Source organism: Polypterus senegalus, chromosome 1 (genome assembly GCF_016835505.1).
Source record: "Polypterus senegalus isolate Bchr_013 chromosome 1, ASM1683550v1, whole genome shotgun sequence".
NCBI lineage: Eukaryota > Metazoa > Chordata > Cladistia > Polypteriformes > Polypteridae > Polypterus > Polypterus senegalus.
In genome coordinates this window covers 33083090-33103378 of record NC_053154.1, presented here as the reverse complement: position 1 = coordinate 33103378, position 20289 = coordinate 33083090, and the positions used below count along the sequence as shown (strand labels likewise).

General features: G+C 34.6%; 1 protein-coding gene across 3 annotated transcripts in view; it reads left to right on the top strand.

The window, feature by feature from the left end:
• mettl17 (methyltransferase like 17) overlaps nt 1-20289 on the top strand; it is a 57151-nt gene that overhangs the window by 8030 nt on the left and 28832 nt on the right. For 2 of the 3 annotated variants that reach the window (XM_039745735.1, XM_039745727.1), the window contains exons 5-13: nt 824-905; nt 2773-2846; nt 2960-3054; nt 9610-9680; nt 11323-11430; nt 12710-12778; nt 15198-15254; nt 15363-15455; nt 15747-15931. In XM_039745735.1, the coding sequence (XP_039601669.1) occupies nt 824-905; nt 2773-2846; nt 2960-3054; nt 9610-9680; nt 11323-11430; nt 12710-12778; nt 15198-15254; nt 15363-15455; nt 15747-15931 (834 nt within the window). The remainder of the gene's footprint in view (nt 1-823; nt 906-2772; nt 2847-2959; nt 3055-9609; nt 9681-11322; nt 11431-12709; nt 12779-15197; nt 15255-15362; nt 15456-15746; nt 15932-20289) is intronic. The other variant, XM_039745744.1, reaches the window with a different exon arrangement.

Below are 20289 nucleotides of genomic sequence, written 5' to 3'. Positions count from 1 at the left end.
AGTGGGAAAACTGACACATTTTGTAATACAAAAAGTGTGGATTCTGCCATATACATATGCCAAAAGATACTCCAATTGAGGAATAACAGTGATATTCCAGTTATGGCATGATATCTTTTTTTTTTTTTTAATTGTTGTTTTGCGAGCTAGTCTGAAATTTAATATATCAATGTACCAGGAGTATTCATGAAATTCATAGATTTTACGAATCTTGGCATAGAGGATTTGTAATTATTCAAATCCAAATTATTTTACCGTAATTATGATTAGGATTCTTAAACAAAATTTAATGATGTTTTGAGAATCCATAAAATAGCCAGAAAAATAAAATTACTAGAAGGATCTTTGGCTGCAGAAACTCTGTCCAAAAGACCATTCAGGTTGGATACTATCGCCTGCATAGTTCCACATGCTTATTTTGTCTGTTGCTACCACAAATGCACTAATAATGGTATTACAAGCAAGATAAAAGAAGGCAAACCTTTATAGCTCATAACAAATTTTTAAATAATATTATTTTCTGAAATGTGTCTTTTTTTTAATTCTTTAAATGTTTCTGTACAAACCTTTTCATTGATGGGTCATCGGAGACTAGAGTATATTCCTGTAGCACTCTAAACTCTGATAAACACACTAAGTCACTTAGACTTCCTGTTGGTAAAGGTAAGTGGTGCTATATGTGGTTTGCCATTACCCCCAGGCTCCCTCTTGCATCTTACCTGAAAAATAAAAATTCTAGTGATGGAATAGTATAATTATAATTCCAATGAAAACATATCACTGTTATGCTTTATTCAATTGCATTTGTTTAAATTTAAATCAGGTACAATGAGGAACTGAGTTTGATTTATGCAGCTGCCAGGCTAGATGGGGGATATGCTGCTGTGTCAAGGGCTTTGCATGAGGTATGTAAAATCAGCAATGTTCTGTTAGACTTATAATGTGTTCTTTGTCTTTGATATATTTGCCTAAATGGAAATGCCTCTTTTATTTACCATTAAGTTTGAAAAAGGTGCTTTGTATTGGTTGCTTTATTTTCACATTAGGTTTAATGTTAATCTAGTTTCAACATTAGTTTCTGTTTAGGTGACAGCTATATAAATGTTGTCCTTTACAAGTTCTGTAATATTACAAAATCTCCTTTTTCATACGTATTTTGCAGGAATACTAGTAAACAGAGATTTACATATAGTATAGTCTTTTTCAGTTAAAGGTTAACAATGACAAAAGAACAAAGAAGCCTTACTTAAACTTATTTGGAAATATTTTTTTTGTTCAATATCAGCAAACACTTTGTTGATGGTTTGTAATCCACAGAATACCACCTAGCTGTTTAATCTGAAGTGTGAACATGTGCAGTATGCTGTGTTTAATTTACTTTTATTGGAGCTTTCACATTGACAGGCAAAAGGGGGATAGGCTAGTCATTTTTATTGATCAATTGTTGTTGATGATGAGATGAAATAATGATTTGCTGTATTAATGTCGCATATAATTGGAGCATGTTAAGTTTCATACTATATTTTATGAAAGCAATAAGACCACACTGTATTGACTCCAAAATTTGTACATTAAAGGAATGTTTGTGACACATCAGTAAGTCTTTGTCTGAATTGCTTTGTCCTGAACAGGGGTACTGGAGCCTATCCCAGCTGGCATGGAACAAACCTTGGACAAGGCTCCAGTCCATCACAGGACACTCACACCCCATCCACACACTAGGGCTAATTTAGCATCACCAATCCTCCTAACTTACATGTCTTTGGACTATGGGAGAAAACCCATGCAGACTCCACACAGGAAGAACCAGGAACACAAACTCTGGTCTCCTTACTGCAAGGCAGCAGGGCCACCACTGCGCCACACTTTATAACACATTTCACAAATAAACAGATGTTAGATTTTAAAGTGAATATTTGACTTGAAGCTCCATTTTCAGTAAGTTCCTGTGCTTGGCAGTAATTGTTTTTTGATTAACTGAAATTGAAGCTCTGTCATTCTGATTGTGGATATTTGAGTAATATATGACTTTTATGCAAGGCCATGTACTCTGTAGGATATTTCCTACTCTGGTTAATCTACATTTCCAATTGAAGTGACTCCAACCATTTCTGAAAACAATGAGCTACAACTCTTGGTGTTAAATTAAAACTACTTTATGGTATTTGAAAGCACTGGAGTCCAGATTTAGTTTAAACATTCTGTGGTGGTTCCTTTTTAAGTCTTTAATTCTTAAAATATCAATTTTATGTCATGCTTAATGTTAATGCTTCAAAACCACAGTTTATTTGATATTGGTTTATTAATAAAATCCACAGTCAAAAGGCATTTTACATAGAAAGTCAAGCAAGGATTAACTTATTAAAAATGGCAGTTATACTGGCCATTTTCAAATTAGTGATAAATGTTAAAATACAATGAATCAGCTGAGATTCAAGTGTTCCTTTTTAATTTTCAGATTTAATTTGTTGTCATTAATGACTGTTTAGACATTGGGTTTCTGAATTTTAATGCACCCAAATACAGCATCCAAAATAAACATTTGTAGCCTTTTCCCATCACTTCTGGTTCATTGTTTCTTCATTAAAACCACTCCCTAATATAAATTCATATATGAAAAACACATCCTGTATTCTGTGAAAGTGAAAAAGCATAGCCATGGAACCCATATCTGGCACATGTGGTCAAATAGGTATTCTTTCCAATTTACTGTTTTGTACATCTTTCAAGATTAGAATTTTGACAATTGTATTCCCTCTCTGTTTTTCACAGATAAAGAAAAGAGTTCCTGACTTTGCACCCCAAACTCTGCTAGACTTTGGATCAGGCACTGGAACAGTTGCATGGTAAGATATCTAGAAATAATTTGCTGTTGACTGGGGTCCAGCAAAGTAAAAATATATACTTGCACATATATTGTTTATTTGGTTTATCAGTTTTAACTTACCTATATTTTCAGGGCAGTTAATTCCAAGTGGGGCTCAACCATGAAAGAATATGTTTGCGTGGACAGTTCTGCAGCTATGAACAAACTATCAGACCTCCTTTTAAGAGGTAAAGAAAACAATATTTTCTCCCCTCCTTGTTCAATTTAAGACTTATTTAATTTGGCCTTTATCTATTGATCCAAGCTATCTTGAGTTCTCTTCATAGATAATAGAATAATGAGAGGAAAAATGGCAATGCCTTGAACACATTTTTGTACAAGAACAGTACAATAGTTTTTGCAACACGATTCTAAAGTGTGAGAACAGAAATATGAACTGCAGTTTTCTCAAATACTCAAGAAAGGAGCTGTATATTGGGAGCTCAACATAATGATGATTTCTATATATTTAAGCCTAAAAGTTCCTAAAGTCATATGTTTGGCACTATTTACCATGTACACAAGAGTTGTAAAATAAAAATTGAGTGTTATTTGCTACCTGCTAATTATAAAACGATTAGTATTTATTTTTTAACTTATACATTATGACAAAACTGTAAATGCTAAAATAGCATTATACTCAACTTGCTTTGAGAGGTTAATTTTTAAAATCTGTCATAATCCTTCTTCATGCCAGAAGGTGCCTGAGTTGTTTCAAAAGCTTGCATATTGTATTCTTTTTAGTTAGCCAATAAAATGTGTTTTGCTTGACTTCTCATTAAAATCTGTAATACAAATCAGTACAACAACATAAGTGCATCTTGATTTTGTATTTTATCAAATATACAAAATGCTGTTTCTCTCCAGTTCATTTTTTTGTTTCTGGTGAATTCAGATTAATTACTTCAGTTTTTTCTTTAGAATCAAAGTATAATAAATATATAAAGTGACATACAAGAAAAAAGTGACAAACCCTCAAAGCTGAACTCAAAACCTAAGTTCAATAAAATACATAGACATACAATCGACTCCAGAAATATTGGCACCCCTCAAAAAAGTGAACAAAAACATTTTATAACATAGATAATACATGCAATGATTCTGATATTCTTCAAATGTTTGGAGAAATTGTTGATTATTTAAGTAATTAAAACAATATCTGCAAAAATGTTGTTATATCTTCAGAATAATTTATCTTGTCAAAAACGTTTGTGGCAAAATTGTTGGCACCCTTGAAGAATACCATAAATAAGACCAAATAAATTTGCATCTTTAGGGGAAAAAATGTTTCTTGATGTTTCTTTTAGTGTCTATGAACTTTTGGTATCTAGGAACTGTTGTCTGTGGACATTTCCTGTTTCATATGTGGTAACACACAGGTAATTTGTTGTCCATCAAAAACCAAAGAGCTCTCAACTCTTATGAGAGAAAAAAAGTTGTTGAGCTGCATAGATTAGAGAATGGTTACCAAAAAATAGGCATTTAGTTGAAATTACCAATAAGCACAGTCGGCACCATAATTAACAAGTTTGAAAAGTATGGAACTGTTGAAAATATGCCAGGAAGGGGGCACATCTGTATATTGCCCCTATGCACAGTGAGGTGGATGCTAAGAGAGGCAAAGAGGATACCAAAGATCACAGTTTCACAAGTTCAAAGTTTAGCTGAATCTTGGGGTTCACTGTTTCTATGTAAACTGTGAGATAACATCTCCATTACCAGAAGCTTTATGGACAAATAGCACAAACGAAGCATCTCCTGAGTCCAAGACACAAATCCCAACATCTCAACTTTTCTAAGCAACATTGGAGATCCTACTGGAGTCATATATTGTGGTCAGGTGAGACAAAAATCGAGCTTTTTGGCTGTGCACATCATTGCCATGTTTGATGATAAAAGGGTACTGTACACAAAGCAGGGTACTTTATACCCACGCTAAAATATGGTGGTGGCTCTGTAATGCTTTGGGGCTGTTTTGCTGCCAGTGGTCATTGGGCTTTTTTTAAGGTCAGTGGCATAATGAATTCCATTAAATACCAGAATATTTTAGTAGAAAATCTGGTTGCCATTGTGAGAAGGATAAAACGGTAATTATCATGTCTCCCAATAAGTCAATGATCTGAAGTACACATCAAAATCAACAAAGAACTGGTTGCAGAAACACACAATCGGGATTTGCAATGGCCATCTTAGTCTCTAGATTTAAATCCAATTGAAAATCTGTGGTCTCAATTGAAGATAGCAGTTCACAAGAGAAAACCCAATAATCTCCAAGAGCTGGCAATGTTCTGCATGGAAGAGTGGTCTAGGATTCCTCCACAATTGTTTTCCAGCCTTTTTATACACTACAGAAAAAGGCTGAGTGCTGTCATTCTCACCAGAGGAGGCTCCACCAAATACTGACATTTGGGGTGCTAATATTTATGGAATCTGCCTTTGTGTTATTAAAGGAAGACTTTATTTTGTTCCAAAAGTCTGTTTGACAATAAAAGCATGAGGCTTACCCAGTTGTTTAAGCACAAAATATAAGTCATTGCAAGTGTGGTCTCTTTTATATATTGATTTTTGCAATTCTTCATAAATGGTGCCAGTATTTCTAGAGTTGTCTGTATGCATACATAATATGATATATGCACACATATATTTGTCGTTTGTTATACTAAGTTTGGTGCATAACCCCAGATTTCAGTGTTCTTCGGTCAGCCACCCAGCTTAGCTACATATTCACCATAGTGCATCTCAGTACAAATAAACATTGAAAAAAACAAACACAAGGACACACCCATTCCAAAGCTTAAAATGTGAAATCAATTATCACTGCAGAACACCAAGATAAGAAAGAAAATAAAAAACACTTAATAAATGGTCATCAAATGATATTTGTCATTAAGTAAAGGTAAAGCGTATACCTTATCAGTAGGTCAATATATGTTTGTTAGCCTTAAAGGATAAGTTTATTATATTCCAGTCAGTTATTTTTTCACAATCTTAGTATATATTAATTTGTCACATAAAAATGTATTTTAAAATGAAGCTTTTTTGCTTTCTTTTTTTTTTATATATATATATAAATCCTAAAAATACTTTGTCCTTGCACCTTACAGTGAGGTCTTATGGAACCCCAGCATCCATAAGTGATACAAAAAGCTTTAAAACTTACCTCAAAGTCCACTTTGAAGGAGCAAATGTTTTTATTCAATAAAAGATGCCCTCTGTGTCTATGAGGCATCCTTGTGATAATGGAAGGAAACTAGAAATAATCATTTTATTACAGACTAACTGCGTTACTCGGCTTTGCCTGGGAAATTGTCTTAGTCAGATGGCTTCAGTTATAGTGCCATTGTTCAATTGAATATATCAGAAGTACTATGCAACTATTCAAATACTGTTCTGTATGTAATATGTGTTAGTGGTGGAGGGTCTCTGACCAATTCTTTTTCAATTTTTTTAAATGTAACATTTTTAAAATACGTTCAATAGAGTAGTATCCAATAATTAGCAATTGAAAATTATATATTAATACAAAATGACCAATACTAACATAAAAAATTAGAACCAATATTACTCTGTCAAAGGAGAAAAGGAACTGAAATAAGTTCCCCTTCTAGCTATTAATGTTAGCTAAACATGGCAATTTGTTAAAATAATATAAATAATTAAGAACTTGAAAAGAAACTGGTTTATTATATAATGGGAATATGAATGGTAACTAGTGAGCAAGAGATCAAGAACTTGCTGCATTCATTCATGTTTATATGGGACAAAAAGATCAGGATCTGGATATTTTTAAAATGATAGGTAGGTTTATAAATGCCATGTTTGCTTTGGTTTTTGAGAATTGGTAAGTCATGTAAGGTAAAGGAAGACTTAGAATTTATGACCTTATGCCCAAAATTTCCTCTTAACTGGAAGCTAGTATAGCTAATGATCTCAAAGATTTTGCCGTTTTATAAAGGATTTTTCATTACTTGCCACTATCTAATTAAAGTTAAGCATCCATCCATCCATTTTCCAACCTGCTGAATCCAAACACAGGGTCACGGGGGGTCTGCTGGAGCCAAGCCCAGCTAACACAGGGTGCAAGGCAGAAACCAATCCCAGGCAGGGCGCCAACTCACTGCAGGGCACACCCACACCCACTCACCAAGCACACACTAGGGACAATTTAGAATTGCCAATCCACCTAACCTGCATGTCATTGGACTGTGGGAGGAAACCGGAGCACCCAGAGGAAACCCATGCAGACACGGGGAGAACATGCAAACTCCACACAGGGAGGACCCAAGAAGCGAACCCTGGTCTCTTTATTTTCTTTCAATTCAATCTTTTCTCCGTGATTTCATTGGGTAAATGTTAACTCTACATCCTTCTATACACACAAAGTGGCCTACTATAAACTAAGGGGAACTGACATAGAAATACTAGAACATAGTTGTGCTTCTTGTTTTGTATTCAGGAAAATCTAACTTGAATTTAAGAAATTGCCAAATTCATGATCATGGCTAATTTTAATATGGCAAGTGCTATTTACACTTTCATCACAGTTGTGTGTACAGGTACCAATACAGATCTGAAGTTTTTTTTATTGTTTTTTTTAACAATAAAACAAATGCCTGTTTTTAACTGTTTTGTTGCCATGGAATAGCTGTTTCTGTGAATATGCAATTGCATGATCATACATGGAACATAGGAACCGGGTCCCCATGTATGAAACATGTAAGTAAAGTTACAGAGTTCAAAAAAGGTTCATTATAGCTTACCTGAGCAAAACCTAGCAAAAAGCAGGCCACTGTGGCCTTGCAAGTAAAATGTCTACGGTCATAATACATAATACTAAATTACTCTTTTTTTTTTTTGGTTTAGTTTATAATAAGTTGCCATCAAAGAATCCTCCAAGAATGCCTTGAGATACTATTTATCAAAAGCAATTTACTGGGGCAGTCAAATAATTTAAAAAGGAAAAAAAAGTTGAAACAAGTGACCCATTATTAATGCTGTGCTTTTATACAGTGACATGCAAACGTTTTGGCACCCTTACTTAAAATTTCTGTTACATTGAGTTGTTAAGTAAGCTGAAGATGAACTGATCACCAAAAGGTATTGAGTTAAAGATGATGCATTTCTTTAATATTCTAAGCAGGATTACATTTTTATTTCCAGCATTCACCGGTACAAAATAGCAAAAAAAAAATGAAAAGGGCCTGAAGTAAAAGTTGGGCACCTGGCATGGTCGGTACTTGGTAATATTCCCTTTAGCAAGTATGACTGTTTGTAAACGCTTTTTGTAGCCAGATGAGTCTTTCAGTTCTTTCTTGGGGTATCTTCATCCATTCGTTTCTGCAAAAGGCATCTAATTCTGCAAGATTCTTGAGGCATCTTGCATACACTGCTCTTCTGAGATCTGCCCACAGATTTTCAATGATGTTTAGGTTGAGGGACAGTGAGGGCAATGGCAAATCCGTCATCTTGCAGATTTTGATGTGTGTTTTGGATCATTATCTTGTTGTAGGACCCATCCTCTTTTTAACTTTCAAGATTTTTATAGATGGTGTGATGTTTACTTCCAGAATTTTCTGGTATTTATTTGAATCCATTCCTCCCTCTACTGGTGACATGCAAAGCATGATCAATCCACCCATGGTTAATAGTTGGAGAGATGTTCTTTTCCTTGAATTCACCACCCTTTTTTCTCCTAACATACCTTGATGCATTGTGGCCAAAAAGTTCTATTTTGACTTCATTTGGACTTGTTTCCAAAATACTTGTTTAGATGTTCATTTGCAAACTTCAGGAATTTTGTGGCTAGGACGCAGGACAGGTTTTCTCCTGCTGACGCTACCATGAAGGCCCTATTTGTTCCGGTGCCATGGTATGGTAGTACAGCTAGTACACCACCACTCCAGAGTCTATTAAATCTTCCTGAAAGTCTTTTGCAGTCAAACAGGGGTTTTTATATGCCTTTCTAACAATCCAACGAGCAGCTCTTTCAGAAAGTGTTCTTGGTCTTCAAGACCTTCACTTCCACTGTTCCTTTTTAACTGCCATTTCTTAATAACATTACAAACTGAGGAAACTGCTACCTGATAACAGTTTGCTATGTTGTAGCCTTCTACTGATTTCTGTGCAAGCTGCTTAGAGAAGCCCATGACTGCTGATTGTTGGGACAAGGTTTGAGGAGTCGGAGAGTTTGTACAGCTTTGCTATTTGCATCATCTGGAGTTTCCTAACGATGACTGTGAACAAGCCATAGCCCTAAAGAGATAATTAAAATTTGAGACCTTGGGAAAAGTTATCTGAGACCTAAAATATCTTGGGGTGCCCAAACGTTTGCATAGTGCTCATTTCCTATTTTTACTGTACAATTGTACAAGACAAAAACAGTAAGCTAATCTTGCATAAAATGCTGAGAAAGAAATCTGTCATCTTTAACTTTGTCTTTTGGTGATCAGTTCAACTTCTACTCGCTAAACTATTCCCAGTAACAGATATTTTAGACAAGATTGTCCAAAATTTTGCATGTCACTGTAAATGTAGCATTTTTACTCATGATAACTATGCAAACCAAACCAGAAGGGGAAATTAAAAAAAAATGAAGGAATCAAAATTAAAGAAGCCTCTTCTATCTGTGAAACTATGAAGCCGTTTTTGTGGATGGGTTTCATAAGAGGTTAAACAAGAAACGTAAATATTGTATTGCATTGTATTGTATTGGAAACTTAATTTTGATTTTGATATTTTGTTAGGTGGCTGTGAATCCCAAGAGCCTCATATCAAGGGTGTATATTTTAGACAATTTCTGCCTGTGTCACCAAAGGTAATGTTTGTTATATGTTTGCCTTTGTAGTTGTTCAAATCATTTAATAGTTTAACATTTAATAGTGATAGTGTTTTTTTTTTTATTATTAAAACATGTCCCACTAGAAAGAACATTATGCTGTCTGTTTTTTATAATTACCATAATATGTTAAACCTTTAGAAATATTATAGTGAATTTATTAAAACGGCACAGATGACAAGGATCAAATCAATCAGTTATTGAAATTTCCAACTCTGTTTTAGTTGGGTGGTGCTTGTCTTACAGAAGTGGACAGAATATCACAAAGCACACTTTTGCACACTACCATACTCACTCATACTGTGCCCATTTTGGAGTCTTCGATTTTTTTCTTTACTAAGTCTTTGGAATATAAAATATTGAGGAAGGAAAAAATGCATATACTGGAAAAACATGCAAACACCACACTGACAGTGGCTGGGCCAGGGTAGCTAAAAAGCTGCACCATCAAATTGCATAGGAAGTTGAAATATATTGAGCAATCTAATTGACTAATCAAGCTCTCCCTATCAAAGATTGCTCAGTGTATTTAACTTCATAGGCTGGTCTCTGTCTGTTTGCCACGTTAAGCACTAACTTGTCACAACTTGTAATTGGAGAAAGTATACTTTCCTTTTAGTAACACTTGGCCGATCATCTGACCCACTACTGTGCCTCACAGTAGAAAACAGTTTTTGGACATTCTTGGATTTTTTTCCCCTCATATCCATCTCACTAATGTTCATGTAAACAATTGTTGTTTTCCTAGGGTAGGTTACACTCATGTTATTTTGGATTTGTTGTTTGTGAGTTTAGCCTCCAATACAAGAAAAATGTTAAATAATTCCTTGAGGGCTTGGTCATCAGGAGGTTTAGAGAAAAGTTTCTAATAAGAAAGAATTGATTTGTTAATTCAGCATTTTGGAAAAATCAGTGAAGAGATGCTGCATTGCTTGGGTAATTTGTTTCCTTATCTTATATATTTTAAAGTTTAATTTAGTCAATCTCATCACACAACTAAAAATCTAAGCTCTTGACAATTTATGTTTGCTTTTTAACATTATTAATGCTTCTTGCACTTAATTTTTCTGATGTCATGGTGATTTAGTTAAGTCTATTGCATAATTGTATTATTATTACCAAGAAGTTATTAATTATGACCAAGAAATTTTTATCAAAGCAGTCTTATAGTTGTGGACATTTCTTTTATTTGATGTGCAATACTCTTGCACAGATTAGGAATTTATTGGACTAATGTTCTATCTTCTGTCTACACATATTCTTTGTGCCAAATTGAACACAGTTAACTGTGTAAGCAAGAATTAGAAGCACTGCAGTCCCCTATAGTTCAGAATCATAATGAGTCCATGTGTTATCTATGGCCACTGATGAGCTTATAAAGCAGGAAGATGTCAAGATGAAAACTGTATTCTTTACTGTAGCATCTTTTATTTTTTACACAGGCATAATTTCTGTTTTGACAAATTGAATATCCTATTTAAACTAAACAGTAAACACTTTATAGTCTAACACTTTGTTTAATTTGAAAAGAACTAAGGGGATAAATTCTTTTAAAATGATACATCGCATTGATAGGCATTGCATTTATTATAAAGTTGTAAATCTTTTTTCTTCCTTGCAGGTTCAATTTGACTTGGTGGTGTCTGCCTTCTCTCTTATTGAACTGCCTAGTGCCAGTGATCGAATTTCCACTATTCAAACTCTTTGGAGGAAAACACAGTCTTTTCTGGTGAGTCCCCAAAACTGCAACATAGAATATAACTTTCCCTTCTTAGATTATCCAAGCCAATGTCCGTCCGTTTTAACATTAAGATGCTGAAAATATTCTAAGCAATTTCATGGAAAATATAGGAGAGTCATCTGGAGTACCACACTTATACTATTATTTTGCTGTAATTCAGTTTTACTTGATTCCGTTTTATGCTTCTTTATATTCCTTTGTAAGCAATAAGTCTTTGCCTGAGTCTTTTTAATCTTCCTATTGACTTCATCACATCTACCTTTTTCAGTATTTCTAACCATTACCCACCTTTTGCTTCACGTGCTCAATTCACTGTTCATTGCACAAATTATTTTCATTAAGCCAGTTTGTTGTCTTCATTTTACATTTGTTATTCTCTCTCAAAGAAACTGTACATACACTGGATCATTTTTATAATCTGTCTGTAATCTCAGTTTTTTATTGTTCATTCATAGAGTATACGTCCACACTTTCACATACAAGTGCCTTTCTCCTTTCTACACATTCCCCTTTGATGCCAGCAAGAAGTGAGCATGATGCAGATCCATGCGTACAGAACATTCTTATCAAGCCCCAGTCCGAATAAGCCTGCTCACTGAATATGCACTCATATCTTTTTTCTTTAATTCTTTAGATTATTTCAGATGAGAATAAGTTCGTTTTATGTTAATGGAATTTCATTCATTTTATGTGTTAATAAAAAAGAAAACTAATAAAAGTGATCTTTAATCATAAAATTATTTCAATGAATTGCTTAAGCCTACAAGGTGAATTTGTAGAAATTAGTGGTGCTCCAATCAATTGGCTACTTTTTGAGATTGGCTGATTTTTCAAAGCAAATGACTTCATTAGTCATTTAGAATAGTCAAAATGAAATCACCTTTCCATGCAACATTTATTTTACAGTGCACTGCAGTACATTTGTTCTTGTTGCAAAACGCTTGAATGAATATGTACAGGATTAGAACAATAAAATTGTATTTTTTATTAAATGTTGAGGGGCAATGTCAACTAGAGAAAAATAGAAATTGTACACAGAGTGAGAGTAATGATTCAAGTGAGGAAAAAGAGGCATCAGCAGAAGTTCACTGGGTTGGGTTCTTTTGCTACAGCCATTGCTACCATGTTTCTGAAATTGATTAGTTGTTCATAGAGATGGATTACTGAAATAAAGAGTTGGATCATGCTAAATTAAAATTGTGCTGTAAAATGTAAATATATGATACTGAATTTGCATAAATCATATTAATATATATATTTTTTGTAGGTCCTTATTGAAAATGGTACAAAAGAAGGGCACCAAGTTCTCATGGAAGCTAGAAATACCATATTAAAGGTTAGAGCTAGTTTGCCTACTGCATTCATTCAATTCTCTCTGTTTTATTAAGATATACTTCTGTTTTAGCATAAATATATTATTAGTTTTTGTCTATCCCTTTAATGCTTTTTTCACACTAAAATCACCATTCTCAGAACTCTACATGCAGTTCTCAAAACAGTTAAAGCATTTGTCACAGCTGTAAAGTACCTGCGAAAAGAACCATTAAGCAATCCAAGCATTAATCACATGCATTCAAAACATTCAAAGTTGGTAAACCACCTCATTTCATTTACCAAATGCACATAATTCTTTTTTCATTTAATTAATACTTGTGTAAAAAAAATAGTAATTCTTTTCATCAGAGACATACTGTCTGTGTATAAAGTACTGCAGTCAGTATAAATGTGAAAAATATAAAAAATTCAGACACAAATCCGACAGAACACTATTAAAATACTCATATAGTTCTGTGTATGTCAAAAATTAACTGGGGACAAACATGGTGATAGTAGTGAAAAAAATACATGAAAATGAGAGAAAGTGAAAATAAGAATGTAACCACAATAGGAAAAGCAAAAATATAAGTACAGGCAAGGTGGGATGGAAAATTCTGCACCTAGTCCAAGAAAGCCTCAGCCATAATGTTCTCATCACCAGTGTACATTGCCTACAGTAACAACATGTAGTCATGGAGCTTGTGGTTGTGTACTTTCCACCTCCACACTGAAAAGAATTCTGCAGTTGAGTCTTGGAGGTTGAGAGTAAGGTGGCAGAAATGGCATCAACATCTGATGGTTGTTTCAGACTATTCTCTTGCACAATTGGATTGGCGAAAATGAGCATCTTCCTCAAATAATCACATTATTTGGACGGTCAGATTTTACAACTCCCCTCCCATATTGAGAGTTATCCCCTAAACCTAAGAAGATTGTGTTATAGAGCACAGTGACTGAAACATAGTGAATAACAAGTTGCTCAAATAATACAATACACATTGCTTTAATCACCTCAGTGCTGGCCCTACGTCCTATAAGGTTCCTGCTTTGTGGTATCCAGCAGTGTGGTGTAGTGGTTAAGGCTTTTGATTTCAAACCCTGAGATGCCTGTGCTTCAACTGGAAAAACAAAAGAAAGAATTGTATCTCCAACATTGTAATTTGCCTTGGTGAAAGGCATTTAACAAATAAGTAAATGTAATTCACTTTTTAAAAGAAGGAAAACTTTACTGGTGAATTGGCTAAACATGTAGTCTTACTTCTTACTAACCTTGTCCTTTATGGATGCACAAATTTTACTTGTATAAAATGTTTTAAGTGCAGTGATTAACACAATGACCGACTGTCGAGATAAGAAAATAAAGAGAGTAATGAATAGAGCTGACTGGTGAACTATTCTTACTACCTTCCCATAGACTAATGAAAATTGTACCAACACAATGAGAAATCTGTCTAGAGTTGTGAAAAATGTGTTTTATTATTTGTGCATTATTGCATTGGGGATTTAAGGAACTGTTATGGTGTTCCTGTTGTGAGAAACAATACAGTTAAACTAAGCTAATACAGTTAAACTAAGCTAATACAAGTATAGGTCTGAGGTCTAAGGTTGAATATACTGTCTAAGAAACTCTTAGAATTTATACATTTACATTTATGTTGTGAATATAACTGTTTATAGCTGTAGGATTCACCATAAAATCCTAGTACTAAACAGGTTGAGTTGTGGCAAAGTAAAAAAATATCTTTTACTAGACCTTGTTTTCAAATGCCAACAATTAAATTATCCAGAACAGTTTATTATTAGAAATCTGCTAAATACCACTAAACAGAAAATACACCTGTCATATGTTTCTTTGAGTCTTAAAAATATGCATATAAAAAGCTTCATAGCTGCAGATTGAAACTGAAGTGCAAAACTTTACATTTACAATATTTATTAAGCTAACAATCTGCTTAGAATGCAGTAAAAGTGAATATAATTATTGTTTTTCTATCCAGTGACTGTTTCTTAGTTTTTTGTGCTTGACATTTATTTGGCACCAGTTTTGGTAGTAGAGGATTGTGTATTTTCAGCCATAGGATATATGTGATCTCTTGGTCACAACACAAGCAGCCACTAGGGGAAAAATTTAAGGAGACCCTGGCATTTTCAATGCATCAGTCTTTTTTAAGAATCTAATTTGCACATTTCAATCACCAGAATGCAATATAAAATATAGCTTATTTTTCTGTCAGTGGGACAGTTAAAATATTTCTCAAACAAGTCTTGCAGTAAAACTTTTACACTGCTGCTTGAATGTCTGTACAGACTTTGATATTGTATTTAATTTCTAATGTGCTGTGCAGTGTCAAAAATTAAAGTAATGAAATATTACAGTGTTATACATATGAATAAACAAATTATAATTGTCCTTAAGTAGAGAATATGTTTTAAACTAGTTACAGGAAGAAGATAGGCTAACCAAGGAACACTGGGATGTCTCTGTTTTTGCTCCAGTAAGTATTCTTGCATTCACTTGCTGCCCGTTGGCCTCTTACATGCATCTCATTATTTTGTAATGTTATTCCCTTGTTTTTTTTTTTTTTGTTTTTTTTTATATAAAGTGTCCCCATGCTCTGTCTTGCCCCAAGCTGGTAGGAAAAGTTGCTGTACCCTGTAACTTTGCACAATCCTATCGTCCACTGAGCATAAATTCGGTAAGTATGTTACAAATAATGCTGTGATGTATTCTGACTGATTCTTTTTTAACTGTTGGTCAAGGAATTTGGAGTTTTATTATTTTAATTCCTAATGTTTAATTCTACATTTAAGATACTGGTATAGTGAAGCAAAAAGTAATTTTTTAAAATGAAACATTTAGCCCTACATATAGTATTACAGTTTTCAGATGTAATTGTTCTGTAAATGTAAAAAACAATTAGGATGAGTCTTTTTTCCAGTTTAAGCAGGTATTAGTCTACTAATGTTAAGTTTGTTTTTTGTTTAAGAACTCTGAAAATAAGCTGGAAAAGTTCTCATTTGTAATTCTTCAGCGTGGACCAGCAGACAACACGAGTCACTGGCCAAGAATTGTGCAGCCAGTACTGCGAAGAGCAAGACATGTTCATTGTCATCTTTGTTGCTCTAATGGGGAAAAGCAACATGTTGTTATTACTGCAAAAAAGCATGGCAGGTAACTCTAAGAACATTCATACATATGCAGATATATATGTAGGATTTTATCATTAGTTTATGTCCGAGTCAAGATGAGATTTACCTTTAGAAAACTATTAAAAGTGAAATTTCTATACTAAAGAACACTGCAAAATGATCAAATCAGCAGAGTATATAGATGTGTAAGGTTCCAAAGGCAAAAAGCACTTCTCAATATCTGCTGGAGGTGAGCAGTTTCTTTTAAGGCATTATGAAGTAAACAATGTTGCTTTTCTTTGTGTGATGCAAGTGGTAAGGATGGGAAAAACAGTCAAACCTAATCTGTCCAGGGCTGGTTTCTGCCTTTGTGTGCTGCTGGTTATTTTCCATTGTTGTTGATGAGAGAGAAAATCAGCTGTCTGTTTAGTGTGGATAGCTATATTATTTTACAGTAAGTTATAAGGTAAGTATTTACATGTGATGCCCTGTACCCTAGAACCAGCACGTATGAAACTACCAGGCATTTTGTAGTTCATGAGCCGAACCACATGGGCACTCTGGCAAGTTTTTCTGGGTGCAAATAACAAGGACTATTGTTTTTTAAATTATGTTCCTTCCTCAAAAATAATATAATCATTTTCGAAATATGCAGTCCATTGGTGTGATAAAAGAAAGTAATTAGGAAAAACAGAAATACTATTAAGTCCTACTAGACAGACTTCCTAGTTAAATAGAAGCCACTAAAAGTAATGCCGCTAAACAGTTGGATTGAGAAATGAAATACCATAATTCTTCTTCTGTTACTGGTTCCGCACCTTCCTTTCATCATCATTTGAGGTACGATTGTGAAACATTGTCTGTTTATTTTATTCCTTTCCAACACTGATCTCTCTCACTCTTCTTCCATTTCCCTAAATCACAGGGCAATCATCTGTCCCTCCCTTCAATGTAAATTGGGGACCAATTTGTGCCCTCTTCTCCTCCCTCTGCACAATATTGTTAAATGTCTTATCTATGCTGCATCTTTAACAGTACTGCTCACTTTAACCAAGAGGCTATTATTCCTCTCCCACTAATCTTTACAGTAGATAGCATTCTCCTTGCACCTGCCAAATCTAGATTTGTCCATCAGACTGCCAGATAGTGAAGCTTGATTCTTCACTACAGAGAATATGTTTCCACTGCTCCAGAGTACAGTAGCTGCAATGCTTTACATGACTCCATCTGATACTTAGCATTGCACATAGTGATCTTATGTCCAACTACTTGGCCATAGAAGCTCACGGCACACAGTTTTTATGTTGATGTTGCTTCCAGTAGCCATTTGGAACTCTATTGTGAGTGAGCAAAAAAGTATAGGCAATTTGTATGTACCTTGCACTTCAACATGTAGCCACTGCATTCAGCGAGTGCTGCTATTTTTACAAAGCACTCTTTATTACTGGGCCATTATCTGTCTGTGTGCAAGCCAGATTTGCTTCCTCTGTTATTCTGGCAGTGTTTAGGAAACATTTCATAGTATGAAAAATACATATCAATTTCAGTGTCTTTACAGTAGGTTTTTTTATAATAACGTTCCTTTAGTGAGAGACTAATATATATTGACAGGGGTTTTTGTATACTTTAATTTAGAGATGGTAAAGTGCCTAGAACTTACCTACACTTATTGAAATTGTTAGATCAGGTTGTACCACTGTTTCTTCCTTAGATTTTAAAATATCCTTCTAGAGTTGCATGTTACATGCAGTCATGTAAAAAATGTTTTTTTAACATATGTAGACATATCAAGATTTGATCTTTCTTTGAATAGTGCCTGTTAATAATGGTGATATAATATACCAAACATCATGCTAGATTTATATTATTAAATATACAAATCATTTACATTTCAACACACGTAAGAAAAAATAACTACAGTAATCCCTCCTCGATCGCGGGGTTGCGTTCCAGACCCCCCCGCGATAGGTGAAAATCAAGTAGAAACCATATGTTTCTATGGTTATTTTATATATTTTAAGCCCTTATAAACTCTCCCACACTGTTTATAAATATTCCCGCAGAGTTATACAGCATAATCCCTTTGTATTCTCTTAGATATTAGGTAAGATTCATTGAAATTATGTATATAAATACACTGTTTATATACAGTAAAACCTAAATATTATTTTAAAGATATTGAGTGTCTCCGATATCACATGTTACAGCCATTACGATAGACATGCCACCAGCAATAAATACGTACAATGCAACAAAAATAGTATACAGTAAAAGTGTGTGTACAGTGACACTAAACGCGTACGTACATGTACTAAGTACTGTAAGTAGAAAATTAATTATGGTTACTCACCAACAATGACACGATGACTTGTCCTATAACAATGAGTTTTATTTTATTGCACAACAAAGGAGAGCGTTACAGCCCTTAAAGGAGCCACTTCAGGCGATTGTGTAGCACTGCCGTTGTTCTTCTTCTGACAGTCTTCAATCCAAATCCCTAAAGCAGATTCCATCCAGACTACTGCCTTATTACATCCACTTACAACTTGTTTTGCACCCTGGTTAAAAGGACACTGCGGCCGTAGATCTTATATTCCTTTCCTACTTTTTAAATAAAAAGAATCGTAGCCTTCAACAAATCCAAAACGTTTACCTTTTCGGCAATCGTTAACATCTTCCGTATGTGCTTGGGCATGGCCCCTGAAGCAGTAGCAGATCGTTTTGGAGCCATAATGAAGGGCTTGACTATGCACAAAGATAAACACAAAAGAGCACAACTCTTTACACAGAGAAACACGTTGATGCTGAATGAGCGAGACGAGACTTCCTGGTTAACACTGCATTCAGCAGGCAGGAACTTAACTGCTGCTCTGATTGGTTAGCTTGTCAGTCAGGAGAACTTAACTGCGTGCTCTGATTGGTTAGCTTCTCAGTAATCCGCCAATAGCGTCCCTTGTATGAAATCAACTGGGCAAACCAACTGAGGAAGCATGTACAGGAAGTAAAAAGACACATTGTCCGCAGAACCCGCGAAGCAGCGAAAAATCCGCTATTATATATTTAGTTATGCTTTCAAATAAAATTCGCGATAGAGCGAAACTGCGAAAGTCAAAGCGCGATATAGCGAGGGATTACTGTATTATAATGAAAAACCACAAAGAAATGCATACAAAAAGAAGTGGGGAAAAATGCTTCCAAAAAATAGTAATGAGATACCATGAAAGTCACATAGCAGTATAGTATCGTGTCAATCAAAAAAAATTATCCCGATATATATTTACCACGAAGGAAACAATTGAAAAATGCAAACATAAAACATGCACGTTTAAATGCAGTTTTAACATTTTAGAGTAACTCCTTTGTAAGAAATTACCATATATCTAAAATCATATTGTTTGGAAAAAATTCAGTGGATACGAAAAAGCTTAGACACAGTTAAATTATTAGCCAAAGACCTAGGATGAAAGCTAGAGGCATATAAAAGCATATTGTGGTTAGTATGTTTCCTTTATAAGGAAAATTGAAAGACGTCATTACGAACGTAAACAGTAATGTGAAGAAAGGAGAGAGAATCTACGTTATAATTTAGAGTAAAAGATGAATTAGAATTCCATTTACCTGTATTAACACTATGTGAAAACACTGTTAAGTTATCTAAAGTACCCTTCCAAATCGGAAATATATCATCAGTATAACAAAGTCAAAACACTACAGTATATGATGAACAAATGGATTGTTTGAAGAGTGAAGAAATCGTTTTTCAAAAACTGAGACATGTATATTTGCAATGTGAGGCAAAAGGCTGCTCCCACCGTGTCTCTTCTATGTTGACAGTAAAAGCTCTTATTAACTCTTTGAGGGCTGAATATTTTTTCCAAAAATCTGTTTTCTGAAAAGCACACAAACCATTGATTTCACACATAAATCACCATAAAACATCCATTACTGTGCAGTGTGGTTGCTCTTGGTTCCAGTTCGGAAGTAGCCAGCCGGAATGTACGGCGGGCTGTCTGCCTTGCTGTCTTTGGACGGCAGGTTGGTGATGGTGGTAGTTGCAGTATGACAATCTGGTTTATACCTCTTGACATCCTAAGTAGCGGTCCTCCCAGACATACTTTGCTGTAGGTGCATAAGCTACACAAATGTATTCAGCATCACAATCGGCTAGGGACTGAGCAGATGATGCTGGTACCTCGCTTTCATTTCCAATCTCCATCTCCAGATCACTTGCGTCAAAATTGGAGTCTGACAAGTCAGAGTCTAATTCGGCGATAATACACAAAACATTGTCCATGGAGTATTTTGCATTGTGCATTTGTTTTGGTTTCTCACTAGATGCCATCATGTCAGTGCCATTTTAGATGTTGTTTGCTCTTCGCTATTCATTCATGTGCATGGAAT